The 26,609-nt window shown below is 44.6% G+C and overlaps 3 protein-coding genes across 5 annotated transcripts in view; 2 read left to right on the plus strand and 1 right to left on the minus strand.

The window, feature by feature from the left end:
- The first annotated feature begins 1,573 nt into the window (after positions 1-1,573).
- Positions 1,574-11,660, plus strand: SIRT5 (sirtuin 5). 3 transcript variants are annotated; one of them, XR_009932954.1, is made up of 9 exons: positions 1,574-2,564; positions 2,804-2,942; positions 4,894-5,027; positions 6,490-6,715; positions 8,112-8,199; positions 8,583-8,636; positions 9,484-9,607; positions 10,869-11,186; positions 11,333-11,438. XR_009932954.1 is itself a non-coding variant. In XM_062487472.1 (9 exons), exons 2-9 carry the CDS (start codon positions 2,828-2,830, stop codon positions 11,406-11,408), a joined length of 933 nt encoding a protein of 310 aa, XP_062343456.1. In that variant the 5' UTR covers positions 1,576-2,564; positions 2,804-2,827; the 3' UTR covers positions 11,409-11,538. The 3 variants fall into 3 exon arrangements, 2 of the variants coding, with proteins under 2 accessions (XP_062343368.1, XP_062343456.1); XM_062487472.1 differs by having other exon boundaries at positions 1,576-2,564; positions 10,869-10,984; positions 11,333-11,538; XM_062487384.1 differs by lacking the exon at positions 8,112-8,199 and having other exon boundaries at positions 10,869-10,984; positions 11,333-11,660.
- On the plus strand, positions 11,504-15,447 carry NOL7 (nucleolar protein 7). The gene is made up of 8 exons (XM_062487652.1): positions 11,504-11,835; positions 12,362-12,422; positions 12,511-12,575; positions 12,744-12,775; positions 13,707-13,803; positions 14,453-14,574; positions 14,655-14,732; positions 15,309-15,447. The coding sequence occupies exons 1-8, from the start codon at positions 11,654-11,656 to the stop codon at positions 15,380-15,382; spliced, it is 711 nt and encodes a 236-aa protein (XP_062343636.1). The 5' UTR covers positions 11,504-11,653; the 3' UTR covers positions 15,383-15,447.
- A 1,429-nt stretch (positions 15,448-16,876) lies between these two features.
- The window catches only part of RANBP9 (RAN binding protein 9), a 37,906-nt gene continuing 28,173 nt past the window's right edge, over positions 16,877-26,609 (minus strand). The window contains exons 8-14 of the mRNA XM_062515424.1: positions 25,585-25,693; positions 23,990-24,180; positions 22,188-22,335; positions 20,344-20,465; positions 18,188-18,339; positions 17,382-17,493; positions 16,877-17,015 (exon numbers count right to left, since the gene is read on the minus strand). Coding sequence (XP_062371408.1) covers positions 16,885-17,015; positions 17,382-17,493; positions 18,188-18,339; positions 20,344-20,465; positions 22,188-22,335; positions 23,990-24,180; positions 25,585-25,693 — 965 coding nt within the window. The 3' untranslated portion in view covers positions 16,877-16,884. The remainder of the gene's footprint in view (positions 17,016-17,381; positions 17,494-18,187; positions 18,340-20,343; positions 20,466-22,187; positions 22,336-23,989; positions 24,181-25,584; positions 25,694-26,609) is intronic.

A 26,609-nucleotide genomic window follows, 5' to 3' on the forward strand; every position in this document is an offset into this window, starting at 1 on the left:
CAGTCCCTCTCAGGAGAGGCAGCAGAGGTGGGGAACTCCTGCAGGAGAACAGAATCATGCGGGTCAAGGGGAGATGGGACAAGTACCTGGAAGACAGACAAGAGTGGATCATTGCTAAATATATAAAGGCCTCAGATGCCTGCAGCACCCTTGGCAGCTGGGAGGGCAGTGTGCTGGGGGAGGCAGTGAAAGGAGGGACTGTGAAGTGTAGTGCATTTGCCCTTGCCATGGATTTTGTCCCTTCTAAGACAGGATTCTTCTGTGTTAATTGATTTTAGTGAAATGCATATCTTTGCAGAACAGTTCATGCTTCTGGTGTCCAGCTAGCGTTGCTCACACTGCATCAATGATGCTGCTGCTGGAGGAAGCTACTGAAATAGAAAAAGATTTTATGCAGAATTATTTTATCAGGCACAGATGATTGTGGAACACTGCCATGCATCAACACCAAGCACCCCAGTGTCCTGAAGTTAAGTCTGGATGTCACTTTAATCTTTTTATAGAACTTTTAGGAAATTTACTTACACATTGGCATCAACTGTATTTGTCCATATTTGTCCACTACACACAGTTCTGAAAATCAATGTGGCCATTTTCTTTTGGCACACATTCAGTAGTTGCACCAGGCTAGCATCAGCCAGCATCAGCTGGCCTCTTCACTGTTTCAAGACTGCTGAGAATACAGAATGCATTATTGATTACTTCAGAAACACTGGGATAACTGTGCTCTTGGAGTTGACAATATGTATATGCCCAAGAGAACAAAGCAAACCAACCTTGTGTCCTTCTGTACCCTTTTCACATAACCTATGCCATCGTGAGTTCTGCTGTTACTAAAAGACCTGTACTTTTTGCAAATCTTGCATGGTAACGTGCCCTGCCCTGGGTTGATGTAAAGTTAGAAGGAGCACAGCTAACAAGTGCAGTGATGCGATAGGAAAAGGAAAAATTGATGTGCTTGATTTTTAGTTGATGTGGTCCTCAAAACTCTGGTACATAAACAGAATCATTTTTTTCCTGTTAACGGTGTTAGACTAGGATTTTGCAGTCTTGATCTTTGGATTCAGAGTGGAAGAAGATCCTGGTGGTAGTGCAACTGCGAATTGCTTATCTTTTTAATATTAACTAGCAGCTACAATACACTGTCTAATAAGCACAGTGTACAGTCTGTAGCAAGATCTCAATTTAAAAAAAAATACACCAATAACGTTATGCAGAGCCAATCCCTCATTTAACAAACCTGCCATCCTGTTTGTTCCCTAGTCTGCACAGAATTAATGGATTTTGACCATCAGGGTCTTTAGAATGCTAAGTACGATCCTGCTGGCCTTCACCTTGTTTCCTGAGTTTATGATGTGCTGTTTCTCTGAGCGTGCATGCCGTTATGGAGACACGGAGTGCTCAGGGAGCAGCTGCCACAGCCCAGCAAGCACCAGCACAATGGTTTAGTCAGCACCACTCGCTGTGGCAACATTCCCCCACCAAAGGCTTCCTTCGAGTTTGCAGCTGGAGGCAGAGTACGAAGTGCTGGTAGTCCGTAAACAACAACAAATGCCACGGAGCAGTGTAACGAGGGGAACGTCGGCTGCCTGCCCCTGGGAGCAGCTCCATGGGTGTTCCCGGCCCTGCCCTCAGGTGAGCTCGCTCAGGTGACCCGTCCCGTGCCAACAGGGGTGGGAGACAGGAGCTGCCCCCGGGGCTGGGCTTGAGAGGGCACGGTGGGATTTGCTCTCCAGCCTTTCCCCTCTTTGGGGACATGTTTTGGGGGGCTCTTCATCTGCTTAGCTGCTAATTTGCAGGAGGGGGGAAAAAAATGTGTCAAAATCTGTGACTGAAAAGGTCCGTAATGATTTAAGGCTGCTGGGGAAGGGTGGAGAGGAGGCGGCTGGATGAGAGGAGCAGGCGCTGCCTTCTTCATGCAGCAAACCAAAAAGCTAAAAACAGCTTTTCTCAAAAAAAAAAAAAAAAAAAAAAAAAAAAATAAAAAAAAAAAAAATTGCTGTCCAAGTGCAGCGGAGTTTTCATCCATGAACCGTAAACGTGGACCGCAGAGAGGGATGACGCTGGAAAGCCGTCCAGCTTTCCTGACCTATTTGCGTCTCATTCCAGCACGCCGCAGGGACAGCGCAAGGCCGGGAATCGCCCCGCGACTGCCTCCAGCGCCTCCATCCCCCCTTCCATGCCGCCTTAACACCGCGGCCCCGTCCCCGCGGGAGGGCGGAGCGGCGCCGAGGCCCGGCCCTGCCGGCAGCCCGGGGCGGGACGTGCGGCACCGCACGGCTCGGGCTCGGCCGCCGCCGAGCGGGCTCAGTCGCAGCGGGCGGACCGCGAAACCTGCGGCCCCGGGGCTTGCGTGAGGGCCGGGCTGAGGGCCCGGCGGTCGCCGCCTCCCCTTCGTCGAGGCTCCGCCCGCCCTCGCTGTCCCCTTCGCCCTTCTGCGGGCTGGCAGATGCACGTAGGCGACCGTCTCCGTCCTTTGCTTTGCCCTCCGCTTCTTGAAATGCCGGCGGGCAGCCGGGTCCTGGGAGCTGCCTCGGGTTAGCAGCGCAGATCGGAGGCGTCGCGTAAGTCGAGTGTGGGCCGAAAGCCGTGCTTTGTAGCAGGGCTGATCTCCCCGGTTCTGAGCAAAAGCGGTGATCGCAGCCCGAGGGTCTCGGGTTGGGGATGGTTCCGTGTTTTGCAGGTGCAGGAGGAAGCCGCGACGAGCACTCGCGCCTGCTGTTTCAAGGAGAGCCCCTGACAGGAAGCTGGCAGAAATACGCACCCTGGCTGGGCCGCTTATGTTTGATTTATTTCTCCCCAGGTGAAACACTTCCCAGGGATCCTGATGTGTCTCTTTCAACTTGCCGCTAGAAGGTTGATTTCTCAAGCGCATTGTGGACTTAAGGCCGCGTCTTCAAAGAAACAGAAGTTTTGCGTGGAAATGGCCCGTCCTAGTTCAAGTAAGACGCGTTTGCTTTAGCACCCCGGACAGGTTTTTAAGGTGGATTCGAAGTGCTCGAAGGTTTCATGTGCTAGGTGAAATCCATGGCTTGATTCAAAATGTTTGAAACGGTGTGAAGCTGCTTGTTTTGTCCCCCAGCTAGTAAAATTACCTTCCTATTGTCTGTATTCTGTATAGTTCCAAAACCCCTCATAGTCAGCGTGGATGCAGCATAAACACATTTTTAGTGTTTATAATTTATGCACATAAGTATGCAATGGTTAATTGCACTTCCCTTTCATAATCCTAATGAGTATAAGAATAATTCCTCATTTCTTTGTACGAGAATGAGCCTCTAGCATTTGTAATAGCTCAGGAACTGGGTGCCCAGGAGCCCTGTTCAGGCTAACAGCTGTAGCTGTTCTCTTTTTGCTTGTTTGGAGGTATTTCGGTTTTGTTTTTCAATTTGAGAATGTGCCTTAACTTGAAAACTGCACACGGGTACAGTAGCAACCCCACTAATGTCAGGTAAAACTTGCTTTTTCTGCTGCCTTCAGCATCAGCGTTTGGCTGCTGTCAGAGACCTGGCTGGGAGGGATTTTGGCCTGAGCTTTACACATTCAGGACCTGTGAGGTTTGGTTTGCAACAGCAGGTGGGGCATCAGAATATCAGCATTCTCTGCCCAGTCTGGTGACTCTGTGCTGTGGGTCTTGGGTCCTCTCCAGTGGCTCTTTCTCCCTACAGGAACTTACCTGCTTTTGGGAGAGCTTTTTGTGTGTGGGGGGGGGAATGTTTTGGTTGTTTTGGTATCTGTTTGAAAGACCACCTAGTATATTGTGAGGATTAGGGTTGTGGCGAGCAGCTCAAAGTTCACCTGGAGGCTGCTCACTAGTAGGATACTGTAGGAGTCCATACTGAGGCCAGGGCTGTTTAACATCTTCATTAATGATCTGGATGATGGACCAGAGTGTATCCTTGGCAAGTTTCCATATAATATGAAGCTAGGAAGAGTGATACTCCAGAGAGTCCCGCCCCTGGGGAGAAACAGCCTCAGGCACTAGGAGAGGCTGGGGTGACCAGCTGAGCAGGAATGTCCCTGGGGATCCAGTAGGCATCATCTTTGCCTTAAGCCAGTGATGAGCCCATGTAGCAGTGAAGGGTATGGAGTCTCTATCCATAAAGATATCAAAAGCCACCCCACAGGACACTGTCCAGGGCAGTCTGCTCTGGCTGACCCTGCTTAGGCAGAGGGGGATAAACAAGACAATCTCCAGAGGTCCTTCCCCACCTCAGCCATTTTGTGATTTTAACCTGAGATAAACTGTAAGAGATTTTTTTTGGTCTGTCTGCAGCTAACCTGTTCCTTTTTGATCTTGACTCACATAAAAAGGCAAAGGAAATTTTCTGTATTTTTCCCCAACTACTTTACTGTGTAGGGGAAAATGGTGGGAATAACACATTAAAGACATAAAATACAGTTGCAAACCTAGAAAACAGGAAAATTGCCTCAAAAGAAAACATGTTTTCCCAAATTACCTTTATTTTGAAGGTGGTACTTCGTGAAAAAGAAAACCAAACAAAAAACAATAGCAAAACAAATGTATTTCTTTTCATCTCAGGATCTTACCTAACAATTAGAAAGTAAACTGTTCCTGCATGGTTGTGGTAACAGTTATTATTGGGGCAGCATCTAGTGTGGGGTTTTGGTTAAAGACTCTGCCTTTCCAGTATTGACTAGAATCACATTTAGCACATGTTGCCCTACTGAACTTGCTCAGACACATATTTTGAGGATCTCCAGGAACTGCCCTTTAAATTCCAACATACAGAGGCTCAGGAACCAGTTGATGTTCCTAAACTGAAGTCATGGGAGGCATGTACAGAAGCTGTTTCTGAATGCGTAAGTGTGGCCTCTTAGGTCAGGGTGCGAGCCCCTGAACAGCTCCTTGTTTTCCCTGCCCTGGCACAGACATGGCTGATTTCCGAGAGGTGTTTGCCAAAGCCAAGCACATTGCCATCATCACCGGAGCCGGTGTCAGTGCCGAGAGCGGCGTCCCCACCTTCAGAGGGGCTGGAGGCTTCTGGAGAAAGTGGCAAGCCCAGGTAGGTACTGGTGCTGTCTGCACAGCTGTGCCTCTCTGTCCGTCGCACAGCTGACCGTGAAGGGTCAGGAACAGCTGGGGGAAGAGGGTGGAAGTTCTCCCATGGCAGTGCAGCAGGGACAGAGCTCTCCCTACAGCTGCCTCTGCAGCTCTTCCCCATGCCCTTGGGGATCTGCTCCCCTTGGAGAACTGCTCCTGTCCTTCAGTTTATCAGTTGCTTGGGAAAAACAATATTCTTGCAGGCAGTTCTGGGTGTTTCTACCATCCTTGTTTTCCTGCAATTCAGCTGTTTGCTCATCTTTTCACACCCTCACTGTTTTCCTACTGTGTGGACCAAAAACAGAGCTGACAATAGAGAGTGGTTGTTTTCTTTTAATCTTGGTGTCTCATAACACCTTTTCAAAATGCTTTAGGACTTGTTTTATTTTGGGCCAGATTCTTTAACTCTCCCACAGGGTCTGTCTCCTGCTGGAATGATCTTGCCAGTGCTGGGAGCCACAGGGGTGGGAGAGGAGGTGGGAACACACACTGGGAGTACAGCTGAAAGCAGCAACAGTGTCAGTTCTGTGGGGCCCTCAAGAGTCTCATCCTGCCTGGTGCTGCAGGTGTTTCAAGCAGCTGTTATGCTGTCAGTACCTGCTACCCCAAATGCTGCAATGACACCTGCTTTCTTTGTGGTTTTTAATTACAGCATTCCTGAAAGATCTGATGAAGTTAAAAAAGTGTTAGAGAGTTTTTTACACTGGTTTAAATCTAAAGATGAGGTTATTTTCTTTCAATTTTTCTTTCAATTCAATGACCAAATAAAGGATGTATGTGTATAAATGCCCGGTCCTACTACATCACAAACTTGTATTCAGTATTTCTGTGTCAGCAGAACTGTGCACTGGGGCACTGGACTGAGCTGCACCTCGTTTTTGAGAAAGATAAGGCAAAATTCAAGTTATTCTGAAAAGCAGCTTCAATTTTACCTGCACACAAAATGCAAGATATTATTAGACTTTGGTTTTGACAATGGGTGTAATTTGGCTTGTGTTACACTTATATGAAAGCAGAAAATAAATTCTTAGCAAAAGAAATATATTCACATGATGCTGAGAGTTATAGCTGCTGTGGAAAAGAGAGTTGTGGGTGCCAAAAAAGGGGTGTGCATTGGAATATCTCGTCTTGCTTTGTGGTAAGCTCCTAATAGTTCAGTAGGGCAGCACAGAGTACAGTTGGAGTGTAGTGTAAACCCACGTACCACAGTATTGCTGTAAGTTATTTCCTCTTTTGACCTGACACTTTGACTTGTCACCCTTGTAAGGGCTTTGGAACAATATCCTTATCAACTGCATTTGGTTATAAATAATCCGCTTTTGACGACCTTGTGATGCAGGCAGCAGTATAAATGGCAGAGGTCCAGCAGGCTTCATCCGGGGAAAGGACTCTTGTTGTAGGATGACCTGTTATGTCTTTTGCAGGAGCTGGCTACTCCAGGGGCTTTTGCACGCAACCCTTCCCGTGTGTGGGAATTCTACCATTACCGGCGGGAATTGATGCTGAGCAAACATCCCAATCCAGCCCACATCGCCATTGCGGAGTGCGAGAAGCGTCTGAGCAAGCAAGGAAGGAGCGTTGTGGTCATCACTCAGAACATTGATGAGCTGCACAGGAAGGCAGGCACCAAGCACCTCTTAGAAATTCACGGTAAGAGTTGGCTCACATGTCTGCCACAGGCCAGGAAACCCAGGATGGGGAGTGGGAAGAAGGGAAAGCAGGATAAGTACAGCAAGAAAAGAATATTGTCTTTAAAATTATAATAACTTGCATAAAGGTATTTACAATAACACCCTGTTCTCTTTCTGAAGTTGTTTCAGGTACTTCGTAGCCTCTTTATTCCTCACCTTTAGAATCACAGAATCCCATCTTTCTGTTTTTAATGGATTCTGACAGTACACAGGAACTGGTTCTCCCTTCTTGCTTGCAGTTTTTCGCAGATCCACTTGAATTCTTGTGGCTGTGATGCCTGGATGATTTCACTTAGAAAAGGGGAAAAGAATCCCCATGGTTTTCACTGTGGGGTAGCAGTGGTGTCAGACTGCTACATAAATAAAGGGTGTATTGGCAAGCCTGGCCTCACCAGCCCTGGTGCTTTCACTCTGTCCTGTTCTGTCTTCACTTGTGCAGTCCTTGGCTACCAGAGGACAAAGAGACTGAAAACAACTGAGATTCCCTTACCTTTCTTTCCTGCAGCCAGTGGCCCTTCCCCTCTCTTCCCTGCAGTCAGTGGCATTGCTTACTCATGCAAAGTGCCAGAGGAGCACAAGGCAAGTGCAGCACCTGGGGGTCATGGGGCTTTGGGATCTGAGGAAATGTACAGGTGTGGAGAGAAAGAAGGTGTAGAAGCCCTTCTCCATCCTTAGAGGTGACCCTACTCATTTCTACACTCCTCAGGCCCTGCCACAGGCTGGAAGTCTCCCAGGACAAAGACCCATCCTAGTCCTCCAGCACTGTGATGCTTTTTAACTCGAGTATCACTAAAGGTGTAAATGGGATTTCCCACCACTTTTGTGCTTTGGACACAGGAAACCTGCACAAACTGTTTTGCAGTTGTGAACCCAATGATGAAGCCTTGGCAACAGTTTCATTTTGGTTATTTGTATTCCTTACAAAATTGACACAAATTTGACCTCTTGGCTATATTGCACACATCCACAGCATGTTAGTAATGCTACAGAAGTTTTGGGAGCAGAGTTTTGCATCAAGCAAAATGGTCTTGAACATATGGCATTTTTTTTAAGAAAATGCTTCTGATGTAAGAGGAAAAACAATAAACAGAAATAATCTCTCTCGGTGATATTTTAAATTATTACTTTCCTGCAAAACGTGTTATGGACTGTGTATTACTCATGTCCTGAGGCAGAACAAGGTGACACAGTGGGACCTGTCTTTGCTGTTGCTTTCCTGTAGTAAATTACCCACCAAGTGCAGCCTTCAAGGTCTGTAAATAAAGGCTGCCCAGGATAAACACAGCCACTTGCCTGCACAGCCACACCTCAGAGCCATCACTTAATCCCTGATGTTTCCTCTTTGTGTGTTCCAGGTAGTTTATTTAAAACTCGGTGCACCAGCTGTGGAAACGTTGCTGCAAATTACAAGAGCCCAATCTGCCCCGCATTGGCTGGGAAGGGGTAATCCATTCTTTCTTTCACCATTAAAAAAGGAAGTGAGCAGGGGAATGGGCCAGACTTAAAAGATTTTTTTAGGATGTTTTTTTCCCCCTTTACATTTCACCAGACCTTTAGATAGTTACATAAATAATTGTTGTGTCTTTGACAGTCTTGGCCAGCTTATTACAGTTGCTCAGCTCCAGGACAATTCTGGACAAATTCCTGCCTGCCTTGTGTGTGGTATTTTAGGATTGTAGTAGGTGTTTGAAGTTGGCTGAAGTTGCAAAGATGCCTTGACTGTAGGATGTGCTTTATAGAATATGAAGGTTTTCAGAGAATGTTTTCATTAATATATAAAGTACGTTTTGTACAGCTGGACATATATTTCCATTTTGTAACTACAGGGCTCCAGATCCTGACACAGAAGATGCTGCAATTCCAGTTGAAGACCTTCCTCAGTACGTATGGACCACTTTTTTGTTTGGGCTGTTACCTCTTCAGGCTTTGTGCATCTCAAAGCTTCATGTTACTGTTAATGTTGTTTTGGAAGGACATTTCAGAGGAGACAAAGAACCCTGAACTCTGCCCCAGGAAACTGAGTCTAAAGTTACAGGGGCATCAGACAAGGAATATGCAGAAGTTACCATGTGCTAAAAGCATCGGACGTTTGTGTACTTGAGCACCAAGATGAAACATGCCCAAATCCATGGGGGCTAGTAGTAAGTGAAGCAGTAGGAGAATTGCAGCAAGTTTTGTTAACTTTGCAGGTGCCACCCACTGTTAGTTTGATACACTGGGGTTCTGTCCCTGGCAGGCACAGAATGAGCCATGATACTTTTTTACACTGCCTGAAGCTTTGCCTTTGCTAGTTGTGGATGGAAAAAGGTGCCACAGTTTTCATCTGATTCCTAAGGAAAAAAGAGACTAGCACAATGCTTCTTTTGGTTCATTTTCTCCTTAAAACCCTGTTAGCCAGTTTGTTAAAGCTGATAGAGGCCAAGTTTTACCTTCCACACATTTCAGGAGCTGAGTAAGGGGAAGACACAATTAAGTATCTGTGCTGAACAACAATTCAGCAACCCCTTTCATGGGATCATGCAGCACATGTGTACTTCCAGCATGTGTGTAGCATGGAATGAGCTGCCTTCTGTCCAGCACGTGGTAGCTGAGGGTGTGCGGAGGGCTGTGAAGGAGAATGACAGCAGGTAGGACTTGCCCAAGCAAGAATGAGAAGTGCTTTGCCATTCTGCAGCTTGAAGTGCCCCGTCAGCAGCGTGATGCTGTTCCTTTGTGGTGTCTGAACAGGTGTGAGGAGGATGGCTGCAATGGGCTCCTGCGGCCCCACGTCGTGTGGTTTGGCGAGGCCCTGGATCCCGGTGTGCTCACGGCGGTGGAGAAGGAGCTGGATATTTGTGACCTCTGCTTGGTTGTGAGTGGTGCTTTCCTTGCCTGTCCTGCGTGGCAGGGAGGCCATGCTAAGGATGTGGCACCTTCTGGGTAAAGCAGATGCATCTGTGCTTTCCTGAGGGAACTAAAAGCCCCAGTGTGACTCTCTGGTGTCCAGTGCAAAACAGTAAAAGACCTTACAGTTCGAAAATATACACAGACTACTCAGAAGTCAACAGGTACACAGGGATTAGAGATTAGACAATGTTATTTGGCTGTTGAATTTTACTGCCCCTCTACTCTGCTCTGGTGAGACCCCACCTGGAATACTGTGCACAGTTCTGGTGCCCCCAGCACAAGGACGTAGAACTGCTGGAACAAGTCCAGAGGAGAGCCACAAAGTACTGGAGCACCTTCCCTATGAAGGGAGGCTGAGAGTGGGGCTGTTCAGCCTGGAGAAGGGAAGGCTCTTGGGAAACCTTAGAACAGCGTTCCAGTACCTAACGAGGCCTGTAAGGAAGACAGAGAGGGAACACTTCATCAGGAACAAGGGGTAATGGCTTTTAACTGAGAGTGGGTTTAGATTACATATAGGAAGAAATTATTTACTGTGAGGATGGTAAGACACTGGCACAGGTTGCCCAGAGAAGGTGTGGATGCCCCATCCCTGGAAGTGTTCAAGGCCAGGCTGGATGGGGCTCTGAGCAACCTGGTCTAGTGGAAGGTGTCCCTGCCCATGGCAGAGGGCTTGGAACAAGATGATCTTTAAGGTCTCTTCCAATCCAAACCCTTCTATGGTTCTAATTTCTCAGACAGTGAAAAATACAATTATTTTGATGCTCAGTTTAAAAAGAAAGTTTTAAGTTATAATGTGCTGCTTTTTTGCGAGGTGGTTTACTTGCCATATAGGTTCCATATCCCTAACCAAAACACTTGTTTAGACTGTTGTCTTCCATTTACAGAATGACCTCAAGTAATGGAAGGAATGTTATGTTGGGTTTTTCTTTTTCCTGAAGACAAAGTGTGCCATTTTGTTTCTGGTATTTTTTTTCCATCTACAGCTACAAACAGGTTTCTTTGGGCTGCACCAGAGAAACAATTCCTGATTGTTATGCTAAGTTAAATAGCTACATGTGCAGTGACACTAATCAGAGCTACTGATTCGGTTTCATTTCTGTAGGGATTTCCCAGGCCTCAGTGCACATGCAGTGTTGCGAGAAGGGCCCTCACCTCGGGGTTGGGTAGGTTTGGTCTGTTTGAGCGCTGTCCTGCTACGCTTGTGACTTCTGTCCCGTTGCCCGCAGGTCGGGACCTCGTCCGTGGTGTATCCTGCGGCCATGTTCGCCCCACAGGTCTCGGCCAGAGGCGTCCCAGTTGCGGAGTTCAACATGGAACCCACTCCTGCCACCAACAGGTTCAGGTAACACTGCTCAGGCAAACAGGCTTTAGTGCCCTCCATCCTGCCCTCTGCGTCCAGCTGCTGAAACGCTGGGTTTGCACAAATGCGGTCTAGCTTTACCCCCCAAACCCTTTCGAAATATTAAGTTTCTGTTTGTAAGAAAAGAGGATTCTTCTTCTGTGGTTGGATTTTCACTGAAGACACAAACCGTATGGTGTAAAGGGTGAGGCTGAAGTCTGTCCCTACACCCCACAAGGCCTAAACCCCTTTCTCTTCCTCCTCCTCCCTCCCTCCCGTCCCCCTGCCAGACTCGTCAGGTAAAGGGATGCCGGGGGCTGCTGGCGCCCTACACCTGCCGCTTTCTTCCAGGTTCCACTTCCCGGGCCCCTGCGGGACCACGCTACCGCCGGCGCTGGCGCGACACGAGACGGAGATCATCTCCTGAGCCCCGGGATTACCTCGGGAGCGGCCCGGCCCGGCGGGTCCAGCGCGGGGCTGGGGCGGGCCGGAGGCGGCGGCGGGACTCAGGGCTCAGGGCAATAAAGGGGCGGCGGTAGCGGCCACCTCCCGAGTGATGTCTGTGTGCGTGCGCGAATCCCGCGGGGCGGGGCGGGAGGCGTAGGGCGGTGTCCCGGAGCTCGGCATTCCCCGGCGGAAGGCGGGAGCGGTTCCGGGGCGGGCGGCACGGCCATGGCGCCCCGGCAGAAGGCGAAGGCGGCGGCCGCGGGGAAGCGCAGGGTTCCCGCCCCGCTGGCCAGCCCGGCCTCCTCCTCGGAGGACGAGGCGGACGAGGCCCCGGACGAGGTGCCCTTCGGCGTGGCGAGGGAGGCGGCCGAGGCCGAGTGGAAGGTCGTGGGGGAAGCGGCCCGGAGGTGCGGACATGCCGGGGCCTCCTGCTCTCGAACGGCGGCTCTCATGCCAGCGCTTCCCTTCTCTACCCCGTCCGCTTTGCCCCACTCTTCTCTCCTTTCACCCCCTTGCCTCCCCCTTATCCCCTCGCTTATCTCTGTAAACCCCCCTCCACCCTACTCTTATTCCACTTTTTACCCGCTCACACCGCTTGCCTCCTCTTACCCTTCCCTTTTCCCCTCCCTTAGCCCTGCTTATTTCCCTTTGTTGCCTCCTTTCCCCCTCCCTTCCTCCTTTTATCTCCCTTCGTACTGAACCACCGCTCTTATGCCTCCCCGGCCCCTTCATCCTCCTTATCCCACCCTTAAGCCCTTATACCCCTTCACCCGTCTAAGTCCTTTTCGCTTCTCCTATCATCTCTCCCTTATCCCCCCACTTGCCCCTCCTCACCACCTCCTTTGCCCTTCCAAGCCTTCCTTTACTCTCGTCAGTAATCCCCCCTTTCTCCCCATGGAATGCTGACGGTGGCTCCCACCTCCCTCCCCGCAGGCACCGGGAGCTGCTGAAGGAGAAGCGGCGGCGGCACCAGGAGCTTTTCGCGGAGCAGAAGGTACCGCGCTCCCCCCGCCGGGCTCCGGGCGGGCCCTGGCCGTGTGCCGGCAGGGGCCGTGCCCGCCTGACTCCCCTCTCCCCCACAGAAGCGTAAGCTGCTGCCCGAGGCTGTGCTGCAGGAGCTGCAGGAACTGCAGGATGTGTCCACACGGTGAGGGTGCCAGGGGAGGCGGCGGTGGGTGTTGGGATCTCCCTATCTCCCACCCGTAGGGCAGCCCCTTCTGGTCCTAGTTTGGGAGGCGGGACTAGAAATGGGCTTTGGGTAAACAAAGGGAGTGGGAATTGAAGAGTAACCTGTTGCCTTCCCTTTGCTCCCCAGGCCCGCTGAGCAAGCTGAGGCAGATGACCCAGGTATGCTGCAGCTTGCTTTGCTAATGAGGTGGTGCACATCTGGTACTTCAGGAGTTCATTCCTGTGCTAGAGCTGCAATGGGGAGCTCTGGTGAAGAGACCTTCTCCAAGTCTTAAGCATGAACAGACTAGCCAGACTCTTTTTCCCAAGGAAAATAAATATCTGAGGGAAAATCTAAAGTCAGATTCAGTCTAACTCTTACACCTTCTATGGAAGTAATTTCTTGTATGGTGATTTCAGTTAAATAGCCTGAAGTGTTTAAAGAAATCACGGGCAGATGTTACAGCAGAAAAAGCAAGGATTTCCAAATGTGGATTAATATTTAGCCCTTGTTTAAGTTATAAAGGCTATTCCTGGGTAGAGTTGTTAAATTGCCTCAATACTTTACATATCAAACTCCAGTTCAGTAGCATCTGTAGAATATTAAGTAACTTTTTTCAAACTCAGAAGTACAAAAGCAAGAGTCTAGAGTGGTTGTGACTGCTGTTTCTTTTTCATCTGTATTTCAAAGTACTTCACAAAAAATCTTTTATTTAAACAGTTATCTCCTCCAAACCTCACATAGTGAGTATGATGTAACTGCTACTTTTTCTTGCCTTTATTTTAAAAAGATACGTTGTATTGGCATTACAAAGAGATGAGGTAAGAATGAAGGGACTAAAGCCAGATCTGGATTTCCCTTTATGGGTTACCCATAGCTGTTATGTTGTATTGAATTTTTGGCCCATGGTGAATCCCACTTTGTTGATGCCAAGGAAGAGGAAAGCTGGCTAGCAGTACTTCAGGTTGCTCCCCTGAACATATTTGTTTCCCTCCCTCTTACAGCTCTTCTTCCTAGTCAGTTCTTCTGAAAAATGCTGCTTGTTTTAGGTCCTGCTCCTGTTTCACTGACCAGTTTGATTTGTAATGTTTGGAAAATTTCATTTGTAAGTTACTCTAGGTGAAGAACTTGAAGCTGAGGCTGTACCGCTGGACGAAGGGCAGGCCAAAGTGCAGGAGAAGAAAGGCAAGAGGAGCAAGGGTGCCAGGTAGGAAAGAAGAGATGATTTTGCCTGGTGTGGGAATGTGGGAAGGGGCATCACAGCATGTTCTGTCACTGCATGGCTGTACCCTCTTTTGCACTTTATGTGCCCTCATCCTTCATCTGATTGAAAGTGTATTTATGTGCTAAAAGCGCCTTTAATATCTTCTGGTTTAGCATACTTTTATATATATATATGTATATATAAATAAATAAAATATAATTTTGACATATTACCTATATGTAACTGTTGTGAGGTAGCTGGGCAGTTGTAAGCACAGCAGTACACGTTGTGTTGTGTGCTGCTACAGGTGGGGTGGTTGAGCACCGAATTCCTGCATTTCAGTCTGTTCTCTCTCCTCTCTATTTCTTTGTCACTGATGGCTCTAGAGAATAATTGCCCTAGCTCCTGGTAGGATGAGCTCAGGACACCCACGGTAACTACTCAGGGCACACAAAGGCATTATGACACAGCTTGAGAGTATTGGTCCAGCTTTTTATTTTTTTTAATACTGCCACATAGCTCACTGGAGTATCAGAAACCATCACCGACTACTGCTGTGCTCAAGTAGCAAAGCTTGACAGAAGCGCTGACTGTGCTGTCTGTTCTGGATCCTGTAACCATGCTACAGGGATTTACATCTCTCTTTGACTAGGACAAAAGGGAACTACATGGCCGTGTGCTTGAAAGACCACAGTGTAACAGGCCTCCACCAACAGCTCGCCAAAGACTTCCTAAATGCTCAGCTCTATGGACCACACACCAACCGGGTACAGGGTAAGCACTGCTGCTTGGCTGGCTCTGCACTGAGCCTTGTCTGGCTTCAACTTGGTGATTAACACTTGTCTCCATTTCAGCAAATGAATTTTTTTCCCTTGCAAACAAGAAAGCCCCAGTCAAGAAAGCTGCAGTTCAGTTTGTGGACAAGTCTTGGGGTGAGTACAGAAAGAATTTTACCTCAAAATTACCTCATTTTTGGTATGCTAAGGGACAGCTTTTGTCCTAGAGCCAGGGCTGCTCAGTGAAATAAATACTTCACTAGCTGAAGTTGTTGTTTCAGCCTCCAGGCTCTGACCTGTTGGAAGGCATTTCAGATGCTTCTCAGACTTTATAAGCCGGGATACCAAGATCCCAGAACATCTATGTGAGCACAGGGAACATACATTTCTCCTCATTTCCATAATGGATGGGGACAATCTGACACCCACATTGTCTGTGAGGCTCATGAACACCAGAGGGAAAAGCTATTGATCCTTGGCAAGGAAGGTCTGCTTTCCATCTGTGCATCACTGAGAGCACTACTGTACCCCTTCCCCACCCTCCTGCAGGAGCCTGGTGCAAACTGACACTCCTGCCAGTGGAATGTACCTGGGGGCATATAAAATATGAAGTCTATCAGTGTTTGAGGTAGTTGTTCTGTTCTGAAATGCTGCAGCAGCCAAGGGATTGCTGCTTCTCCAGCACATGGGCTAAAAAAAATAGTAACTAACAGCTATTTTTTTTTTTTAAAGGGCAAGATAAAAAGGAAAAAGCAGCAAGGTTTAAGAAACATTGGCTGGCAACACAGATTAAAAGTGGAGTCTGAAGACAGCTTTTTCAGAAGATGCTGCTAAGGATTTTTAGTGACAGTTGATCTCAGTACAAAACAGGTGTTCTTTCCTCCTTCATCATCACTTGCACCAAGCTGTGCCTGCTCAGACTTCCCTGTTCTCTTCCCCTTTCAGAAGTTCTTGGGGAAGCTACAGAGCAGCCAGGTCACTGTAGTAGAACAGCTGGTGCTAGGACCAGGCTTGCTGAAGCTGCCTCCATGAGGCAGTACCCTTACAGAGAATAAAGATAAGCAATATTGTACCTACTCTTGTGGAGGCTGCATTCCTTACAGAAGGCAGTTAATCCTGCTGCTTCACTGCCTTGTGTCTCTAAGGAAAGGCTGTACTCTAGAGCAGAATCATTAAATCGGCTCCCCCCCTTCTCTCCAGCCTGATGATTACTTTCCAGCAGTAAGGGATCTTCCCCATCTGCAGGGAGTCCTGAGTAGCTTCCTCCACTGTTAGCTACACTCACTGTGTGCCAAAAACACAGCAAAGCCCTTCACTTGCACCAGCCCAGCTCCCGAGGGGAAGTGGCAGCCCAGGCAGGAGGGATGAGCCACTCCCCCTCCCTCACAGGTCTCCACAGGAATCCTGTTCTAGGACAGAGCTCTAGAACGAGACAATGTAGCATACACGTCCATGCTACCGTGGATGTAGATGTAAGTTTTTAATGGCTGGTTAATTATGATATCACTACATTTTATTGCAATATAGTACTATTTAAGCACTTTTAAAAATGCAAGGTGTACAAAGATTAAATTAAGACTGTAAATTGACTAAATATTTGGTTTTTATATAAATAGGTCATAACCACACTGTGTTGACATGTAATACTGTTATAATACAACAGTTAAACTGGTGAGCCTACACAACAGAAGCTGTCTGTAGTTAAACAAGGAAACAAAGTTGAAAAGACCATGTTAAAACAAAAAAACTACTAAGATCAACAGGTTGGGATTGTAAGTAGCAACAAACATATTCACTCAGCTCCTGAGTAATTCAAGTTTTACAGTACACATTAAAAAATATCATTTCTTCCCATCAACACTATATATCCAAACCATTTGCATTTTGCAAATTACACTGATTGAACTATGTAACAATGGGGGTGGAGGTTGGCAAGTCATCCTGCTTGACGTTTACATCACCCACATGCTAATACATCCATGTTTTCTATTCTTCCGTCCCACCACAAGGTAGCAGGATTTTTGGTTTGTTTTGGACAATCGTTCAAAGGATTGGTACTTGTCAATTTGGATGTCTGACGTTACCAGTGATATTTTCAGCTCTTAGTTGTCTAAGAGGTTTAAAGATGGAAATCTTCTCCTAACACTAAGTTAGAAATCATTTGCATCATGCTGTAAACTAGGAAGCAACATAAAGCGACAGACTTGTCCTTAGTACGTAATTAAAATTCCAAATTCCAGTCAGCAGAGCTGGTCTGCTTTCCATGTTGAATATGCCACAACACCTTTCAGGCCTTCAAAATGCATAGCTAGTGTAGGTAGTCTTCCACTGTGGCGAACGCACAGGATCCAATTCCTGACCGGGCCATCAATCCTAGACACTGTGACGCCTGTCCCATGGCGAGGGCAAGCGGGGGTTGCTTTGGCAGATTGTGAGTCTCTGAAAAAGAATCACAGTGGCAGTTAAAATACCCGAATCATTTTGTAACGATATACTGAAAACTTGACAATTAAACTACTTAAATTATTAATTTGTGGAGTTTGCTCTTAGAGCAAGACACAAAGCAGGAGCAACAAAGTGACCATGCACAGCACCACTACTGAAAAGGCCCATTTTTGCTCTGAACTACAACAGCAGACAAGTACCTGTTATTTTACACACCCTCCAAAACTATCCCTCTCTTCCTAGAAGAGTGTACCCTGTACTGCTATCCTTACCTGCTGGTGGAGCAAGCAGCAGGGTCACCTGTGTGGGACAAGGGGGAAGCACCCCGAGCCCCCTGGGCAGCCAGCAGGCCACACTTACCTAGTATTGCACTATTCAGCACAGAGCACACTGGTTCTCTTTGTATGGGGTCAAGCTGATTTCCAACAGGGCTGCTCCAGGGATCGGAATATGCAAGTAAACTGAATGCATCCTGTGGGAAGATTACTTTTATTACATCTACAGCTACAAGCTACTAGTGAAAAGAAAGGCTATTCTGTTCACCTATTTTGATTCAGAATCACAAAGGTGACTGTCAGTGTCCATCAAAACAAAAAGCTGTCAGTGTCCATCAAAACAAAAAGATAGAAAGAAATTGTGACAGGATTTGTTCCATTTAATAATTTTTTCCCAAGAGCAAGGCAAAAGGTAGCATTATTTTACTAAGCGATGGGGTAAGACAAAACAGACTGAAAACTGCATGTAGTCTTTGGCAGGAGAATTCTTTTCCAAAGCAATCTCAAATCAAGGCAAACTAATTAACATGCAGAGTACTAATGACAGCACATCTTGGGCATCTCTACCAATGTCCTTGCAATTCATTTATCATTGGAGACAAAAACTACTTTGATCCAAGAGGCCAAGTTAATGTGGTCACAAATGAGAGAAAGGGAAGTGCTAAATTAATTTCTGTGCTTAACTGTGTAACAGCACAAAATTATCTTCCTGTGCATGTGCTACACAGACAAAAAGAAGATAGTGCTACACCAGAGCTGACCAGAACACTTGCTCTGAGACACATGAAAAATGGCACAAGTTAAAGCAGAACAGTATTCCAGCACAACACGCTGTGGAAAGTTCCTGATGGGCAGCACAGTTATTCATCTTTACAAAAAGATTAAACATACCTTGAGCATTTTCTTATTCACTGTGTTTTTGCCACATTCTCTTCTTAGCTGCTCACTCATTGCTTGCAATTCTCTTCCAAAATGGATCATCCTTTCAATGGCTGCTTGGCTGCCACCGCATAGCTGGCGTCTTAACTGACTCGAATCTACTTCTAAAGAAACGATATCATCATCATCACCACTGACAGAGCCGAGGATAACAACCTATGGATCAACACACTCTGCCCTGATTCCACTCCAACACAGCTGCCTGCCCAGAGACAGAGCAGGTCACCCAAAGACCCTGTCCCCACGGGCTCCTGCACCACGCACTGAGGAACTGCTCCACATAAAACATTTAAGAGACCTGGTGATCTAATGGCAAAGGCTGTTCATTTGCAAGGGGGAATTTTAAACTAACTAGAAGATAAACCAGATTTTACCCTAAACTTTTAAGGGAATTAAAAAAACAACAATGGAAGTCCACACAGTTCTAACTTTATTAATTCTCTGGCATCACATTTCTAAAGATACACCAAATTGGGAACTAAGAGACGGTAAAAAAATGCCAAAATTCCTCAACAGCCATGGTGGATTCTGCTGTAAGACAGTCATTCAGACTGTTCATACTCCTCACAGAACACATTATCTTAATCATTTGGGTGTTTCAGGCTTCTTTTACAATCAAGCAGGACACTACAACTGATTTCTTTACTGTTTCCTACAATACACCCCAATATTAGTGATTTTAAAAGATATTGGTGCAGCTTATGAATAGTAAATCAACCCTTGGCTTCTTTGAAAAATCTGATCCCTTGTCTTTTCTCATCAATGGAATCAAGTTTTTAAATACAGCATTTTGATAGACTCTTCAGTTACAAATCCACTCCTCTTTCTGACTTTAACACTGCTATTTAATGACATATTTTGATTACTATTTAAAAAAAAAGGATTTTTAACTGGCCACTTTTTTTTCCCTTAGATATAAGTGTATCACCTCTGGAATATACCTGTCTACTTAACCGTACATACACAGCACTAAGGAGAATATATAAATATTTCAAAAAATGAAAAACCACTAGACTCAAACTGGGGGAGGAAGGTAAACAGTGTAGGTGAAGCACTCGTAAGTCTTCAAGTAGTGGTGTTTGTCCCTACCTCAGCCTAATCTAGGACACGACTTTCCAAAGGCAGGAGGCAACTCCATTACAAAAAACACAACTCTGCCCTGTGCAGCTGCTGCATGTCTGTCACAGCAAGTCTCTGCAGAAAAGGCTGCAAGAGAGTGAGGACCTTCTCTGGGTTTTGTCACAGAAGTAAGGTCTTGTTATTATCCAGTTTCAGAGCTTAACGCAAGGAAAAGAGTCTGGCAACCTGCATTCCATTCCTCCTTGCAGGGCTGTAACAGAGCGACATTTGGCTGTTCCACAGTTACCTGCATCTCCCAGCAAAGCTGCAGGATCAGCAGCAGCACATGCCCCGGAACTGGGAAGCGCTCACAGACCTCTGCACGCGCTGCTGCATTCTGAAGGTCTCCAGTTTCACATTTCATTTAAACTACACATTAACTGACATCTGCTTAAACCAATTGTTTGAGTACCAATTCTGCAGCTGCACAAAGGGCAAGCAGAGGGCATTTAAATACTCATTTGTCACCAGCATCAAGTTAATTTTTAGCTCTTAACTATATAAATAGTTTTTTTTTTTTGATGGAAAACATGGGAAAAAAAAACCCTTTCATTCTTCACGTTTCCTAAATAAAGCTCTTGAGCATTACATATCAGCACTTTGCATTTCAATATAAAATATTTAGAATTTGTAGGCTTACTGTGGAGCTCAAAGTGTGCCATGAGAGTCATGAATGGGAAGAGGGAGAAGCAATTTCCCAATTCAAATGCAAGGTGCTACACAACTAGGTCTTTCTTCTCAAAGGTACTTCCTTAGAAATTAATGCTAGTTTCAGTAGCCATGAGTTACCCATTTCCCCTGTTCCCACACTGATATTGGACCGCCTAAATCAGTGGTTTTAGAACTTACATCTAGTAACAGCAAAACAAACAAACAAAAAATTAAGACTTGAGCCAGTAACCCTAATTTTCAAGTTGGGAAGCATTGCAAGTAAAAACATAACCTTGTTGCCATCACTTAATAAAAATGTAAGAAATATCACTGCAGACCCATTTCTGTGTCACATTCTTCCATTTCGTGATCATGTTTAGAACTACCATTTAGGAAGCCATTGGATGAAGTCTCAGCAACCCCATTGGAGTAGTGATCTGTTTCCATGTCTACATCATTGCTGAAAAGAGAGAATTAAATTCAAGTTTTACTCATATTTAAGTACTCAGGTTATCTTTACAACTTCATAATGGTATTTCCTCATCTCAGCTACTGAAAAGCTGCTGTTAAATATGACCAAGCTAGACCAGAGTTTCTTTGATAGGGACTGGTGACACCAGAACACCATGCAAAGTTTAAAGGCTGTCTCAACATGAGTTTTCAGTAAAATACTATTTTACGATGCTGAAAAATTAAACATGTCCTTTTTATTCAGGAGTGAGGAATAAAACACTTTCTAAATATACACCAAGAAGTTATTGCCTTGTTCATATAACTGTATGTAGAGACAGCCAAAGAAAAGGCATTGAGAAAATATATTCCCACTTTTTAATATAGTTAATATTTATAAATGAAAAATGAATAAATATACATCCTATTTTGAAAATACCATATTTAGGAAACTAATTATTTCCAAAAAATGCCTTCTCCTCTTATTTACTCTATGAAACGAGAGAGGAAGAACAAAAAAAAAAAAAATCCCAAAGCAAATGCTGAGTAAAGCAGAACACTGAAGAGACACTGAGTGGCAAATGCAGAGCATTCAGCTCCTCACCACCCTGTGCTCAAAGCAGCTCACAGAAGTGCTTTTAGAAAATGCCAGCATGGCTTTGGGGACTGAGCTTTGCTGACAGTTGCATCCTGGCCTCTTCCATCATAGAGAACAGCAACCTAAAACCTCTGTTAAGACCAAATAGATTCCGTTTGGAAGTTTAGTATCTTGCTTCTAAGCAACCAAGAATACGTAGCTTCCTTTGAAGAAGGAAACCAAAAGGCCTCTCTGACTGGGCAAAAACAAAGCCAAGGAACTGTCTTCCTCCATGAAAAATCTCCAAGTTGCCAGGACACTGCCAGGCCTTTTGGCAGAGGCAACCGCTGATGCAAATAGAAATGGTGGAAAGTTAAAAAGTAAATTGTTACTCTTACCTTTTTACCTCAATTATCACTATTCAACTAGAATACTTTTGGTCATGACCACCCCATCATCACATCCTATGTGGTAAGTTTTGGGAATCCATTTTAGACAATGCAGCTGAGTGATGGTGCATTTCACACTGAATTAGATTCTGCTGCATCCATGCAACCCAGAGCTTAACATGTACTGGTTATGAATAACCATATTAACCCTGGTTAACAGATTGATTTTCATTCTCTGAACTGAATGCACTTGCACTCATGACAGTGACTGGATAGGCAAACAATCCTGGTGAATACCAGGAGGGGAATACCAGTGAAAGGGAATCCACATTTCATACGCATCTCAACTGTGTTTACTTTGCACATACTGCCACAAATGGAGAGTATCTGGAAAACTTTTCATTACCTGTGTGCAATACACTTAAATCAGCATCAGTGGCTTCAATTAAAATCCCAAGTGCCAAAGAGCGAATTAACCCTCAGTATGCAACTTCAAAATTGACCACAGCAACAAGCAAGGTAATTTATTTTTGTCCACTGCACTTCTTTAACCCAACAGAAGAAAAAGGTTTACTGAGCTTGAAGTGTCAAAATAACCAGAGTTATCACAAGCTGTTGGCTCCTTACACGTATTTCAACTGTCTTTGGGGGGGGGGGGGGAAGGGGGTAAATCACATCAAATCCCACTGAAAACTCTTCCTTGCCATGCAAACACATGGAGAACACAAGCCTTAATGTGATTTAGAAGCACCTAAAGTTCATTTACCTGGAATAGCTGTTAACCTGCTGTGATCTGGATACATTTATGTTGTTGAGCTCTGGTACATTCAAGCTGGTGGTTGTGTGTTTACTGTGACAGTAAGACTGATGCGCTTTATTTGATATTACTCCGTTACTGCAACTACTTTCAAACCCTGCAAGAAAGTTTTAACAATTGTAGTCATAAAGTGGCATTTACAGATGTTTGCAGGAAAAAATGGAGTAAGTGTAGTGTTACTGACTAAGAACAAGTATGCTAAATTTGTCACACAAACTCAAGTACTTCACCTCCATGTTTCAGGTACTTGAATCTTTAAGGCTTCTAGAGTGCGGAAATTAAGCATTATTTAACAAGTATGAACACAGACACAAGAAGGTTTTTCCAGTTCTACTAATATACCAGTAAAATAAAAAACTGCACTAATGCAGAAGAGTTTTTCAGAAAATCCTTTCTAGGCCACTGTAATCATAACAAATGGAAGCAAACATCATTAATTCCTGGTCACACAATTCTTTTGATAAATGTGCAGTAGAATTCAGTGCTGAATACTTTGCATGTTGCTACACTTACATACAGCCTTCCTCCTTCACCATGTAATTATTTTAATTGTTAATATTGTGCTTTGCTAAATAAAATTACACTGTGAAACACATAAAATTATGCTGTGAAATTATAATGCCTAGCTAAAATCTCGTCTGACCCTTCTAATATATACCAGGAAAACTACCATTTAAAGCAAACACATAATTGCCAGCTCCATCTAACCAAGACCTCCCTAGTAATGTTCTAAAATGGAAACAGGTCACTGGAAGGGCTTATTGTAAAGAAGAGAGCTGCTGCCAGTTACAGAATCCCAAACATCAATTCTAATAATACATTCACTAACCTGCCTCTATTTTCAAAATTACGGAAGTTACAGGTACGTTCTACAGTACATCCTGAAAACCACCTGAAGAACAACCACAAAATCTGAGTAGCTCTCCACTGACACATGTGATGGCACTCTCTTGACACAAAGAAAAGCAAAACTGCTGTCCTTCCAAGGGCAGCAGTTACTCTCATGGCCAGGCTGCACTGACTTTTCACACCACCCAAGAGAGAAAAAAAAAAAAAAATAAAGCGCCCCCAATCAGCTCCAGTTTGGATTTGGAAATAAAACAGAAGTGAAAGTTGATGGTCTCTGCTACCTTTAAAGTCTTAGTCTTCAAGGATGACTAAGGTTCAGGCACCATTTTAACATGCTCAGCTTCCTCTCAGCAGGGGTGTTTTGGAAGGCATGGGGATCTCCCCACAAGCTGGGGGCAGCTCTGAATATTCACAGCTTTCCACTGAAGATTTCCCATTACTTAAATCCTCCAAGAAATGTTTCAATTGTGCAGACTGAAGCGTGGCTGCCAGCAGCATGTCTTTTACTCAACCATACCACCCATCTTCTGGTGTTTCCTGCTCAACCACAGCTATTCTGACTTCTCCATCAACAACACAGGAAATGGATCATATACACCATTTAGTGGATTTAAAACAAATTGCCCAAGCCATAAATTATCATCAAAAGGACAACAGAAATTTATGTCAGAACTTTCCGCCTCCCAGAGGGAAGAAACTGGTGGCAACCTACTTGGCAAGAAGCAAAGCCAAGAGCACATGCAAAAATTATGCAATGAAAGTTCTGGTTTTCCCAGTGACTGTAAATCACTGTATTTTAATTATTCAAATTTTACTGTTACACACAGCATTAAGCATAAAATCTTAAATTTAAAAAAAAAAAAAAATCCATGAGGTGTGGTATGTCCTCCACGTGCACCTACCTGTGAAGTGTGTGCTGCTCCCTTTGCCTGTTGCCAAATTGTGAATATTCATTCCATGGCTCGGACTCATGCTAGGACTACTGAATGACCGTGGGCTAACAGGGTAACTGTCTTGAGATTTTGGACTGTGGCCTCCCAAACACCGCACTTCACTGTCTGTACCATTCACCATCTCTATGAACTGGCGCACCCTAAACAAAAGGCAAAAAGTTAAGCTAATAAAACCATTTACACATTTCAAATTACCAACGATAGCAATTATTTCATTTTAGTGTTAAATATAGAACAAGTCTGACTCAACAAAATGCTGGATGTCAGTAACCCAATCATCAATAAGCTCTGGAGCATTCCACCAAAAATACACAATTACAGATTTGTGAGGGAGTGGAACAGGAATATTATTCTTGGAGGACAGCCTTTGTCACTAAGTCCTCAACGTTTAGAGAGTTAAAACTACATTTTCATGTTCTAACTGCTTTCTTTTATTGGCAGGGGCAAGGTTATTTCTTGAAAAAGATATGTTATTATGTTGTCATATCTGTCATTTCTCTCAAAGTAAATGAGAAGAGAGTTTGACTGTCTGGACCATTAAGCATTAAAGGGTAACTCTTAACACTAAACACCTGCACTAGAAAACAGTTTGAAAAGTAAACTCCCATACAAACCTTCCCTTTAGAGGCTGTTGCTCTTTGTCAATTTCATTTTAGATAAGGAGGTTTTATTATGGACTTTAAAGAAGCTCAGAACTCCTGCTTTATGCTTTAATAGCCTTAATAGAACAGGCAAAATTTAGAAAGACAGATTGAGAAAAAGATAACATACAATTGATGCTATTGAGTGAAGTCTTTCATCAAAATGTTCGCATTTTGTTAATTCTGTGGTAAGTCTGGAGTACTGTCACGTGAATTCTGTTCAGCACTTGAGCATGACAGACTTCAAACACATTCCCAGTTATTTAAATGAACATAAAATTAAAGTGCTTTGTTCTTAGAGGAGATAACACAGTTTTTTCCACATTCAAACACTACAATGTGATACAAAATTCTGGAGAACAGTGCAGCTGGCAAGTAAAAATGCCAGAATGAAGGTGACTACTGTGTGCCTGGGAAGCCAAGAGAACTCTTTGGGATTACGGAATTTCCATAGTTTAAGCCAGAGGTTTCTAGCAAAGTGGCATGGAATGAAACAGTTCATTTAAACTGGTCTTTAAAGTCAGTCACCCCTTTGAAGGAACAGACTAACTTATGCCATCAAGATTCTTAACCTTCTTGAACGTGCTACTGAATCAGTTTCCATTTTAAGTTTTACTTGACACCCAAATGGACTAAAATTCATTAAAAACACTACAGAACTTAGTTTTAGAGAGTAAGTCTACATGGAGATGTGAATTATGCTGCAAACCAGGACCTCGATGACAAAACCTAGTTAAACATGTAGCAAATAAGAAGAGCATAAAAAAGTGAAATATACACATTTTCTAAAAGCGCTGCTTAACTTTGTATAAATTTCTCTGAAAGCTTTAAATGAGTAACTGTCTTGTCTCAGAAGGTACTGTGCCATCTATAAACACACATCTGTATAATTTGAAGACTCACTTTAATGCAAATAAGAGATTAGGATTTCTTTCTAGTAAACTTGGATACAACTGTTGTGTTGTTTCAATGGCTTCTCCCATTCTTCCTGCTAAAACCAATTTCTGAATTCCTGTTCACCAAAAAACAAATAAGAGATTAGGATTTTTTTCTAGTAAACTTGGATACAGCTGTTATGTTGTTTCAATGGGTTCTCCATTCATCCTGCCAAAACCAATTTCTGAATTTCTGTTCAGCAAAACCAACATCAGTTAAATGGACAGCTTATGGATTAATACATGTACATTAACCATTAAAAGACACTGCAACCATCAATGAACAAGATTTTTTTCCTTTTAGAAAAAATTAGTGTACAGAAAGATCATGCTTCCTCAAAATGTTCAACAGGAAAATTTAAGAAGTGCACTCCACCTACATGTATCTAAATGAGAACTCAGTATTTTTATTTTTTGCCAGCATCCAACTGCTTTGTAGTCAGATATTGTGCATTTAGAGCTAGAATAAGACTGCAGACACTCTTCTGTGATTTATTTCTCATTTTCACAACTTTTTATAAATAAGCACATACCAAACTACTGTCACTCAAGAACATCCAAATTGCATCCCACTCCTACGGGTTCAATTTTGACTAAGGAAAACAAAAATTTAGTCTCTTTCACCTACAACACATACTTCCAATCAAGTTACAATTGAGTAAAATCTTTCACAACAGTCCCTGCTTTAGCTGATATTTCTGTGGCTGTAACTTGGCTCAAGTTGCGTAACAGCCTCCCAGCTCTCTCCACCAACAGAGAAACTGATCCAAATGAAAAACAGCCCAACAAATGTGATGCTTTACAACCAGAGCAGTTTCCCCATGTGGTATGTCATACAGTAACACAAATACTGATGGTCATAGAGCAAGGATTTAAATGGAAGGGGAGGGCACTGTTCAATCAGGCTGCCAAACAGCACTGACAGGGCAAGTTAGAACTCAACTCCTGTTTGTTGTCCTTGTCCTCTTCCCCCTCACATCTGGAAGCAGGAAA

This window comes from Cinclus cinclus, chromosome 1 (assembly GCF_963662255.1).
Source record: "Cinclus cinclus chromosome 1, bCinCin1.1, whole genome shotgun sequence".
Classification (NCBI taxonomy): Eukaryota; Metazoa; Chordata; class Aves; order Passeriformes; family Cinclidae; genus Cinclus; species Cinclus cinclus.

Coding starts and splice junctions, on each gene's coding strand:
- SIRT5 (XM_062487384.1), top strand. CDS start 2,828: ATGTGTCTCTTTCAACTTGCCGCTAGAAGGTTGATTTCTCAAGCGCAT. Junction 8,637..9,483: donor CCAGTTGAAGACCTTCCTCA/GTACGTATGGAC, acceptor GTGTCTGAACAG/GTGTGAGGAGGATGGCTGCA. Junction 10,985..11,332: donor CCTGCCACCAACAGGTTCAG/GTAACACTGCTC, acceptor GCTTTCTTCCAG/GTTCCACTTCCCGGGCCCCT.
- NOL7 (XM_062487652.1), top strand. CDS start 11,654: ATGGCGCCCCGGCAGAAGGCGAAGGCGGCGGCCGCGGGGAAGCGCAGG. Junction 12,776..13,706: donor AGCTGAGGCAGATGACCCAG/GTATGCTGCAGC, acceptor TTCATTTGTAAG/TTACTCTAGGTGAAGAACTT. Junction 14,575..14,654: donor ACACACCAACCGGGTACAGG/GTAAGCACTGCT, acceptor TCTCCATTTCAG/CAAATGAATTTTTTTCCCTT.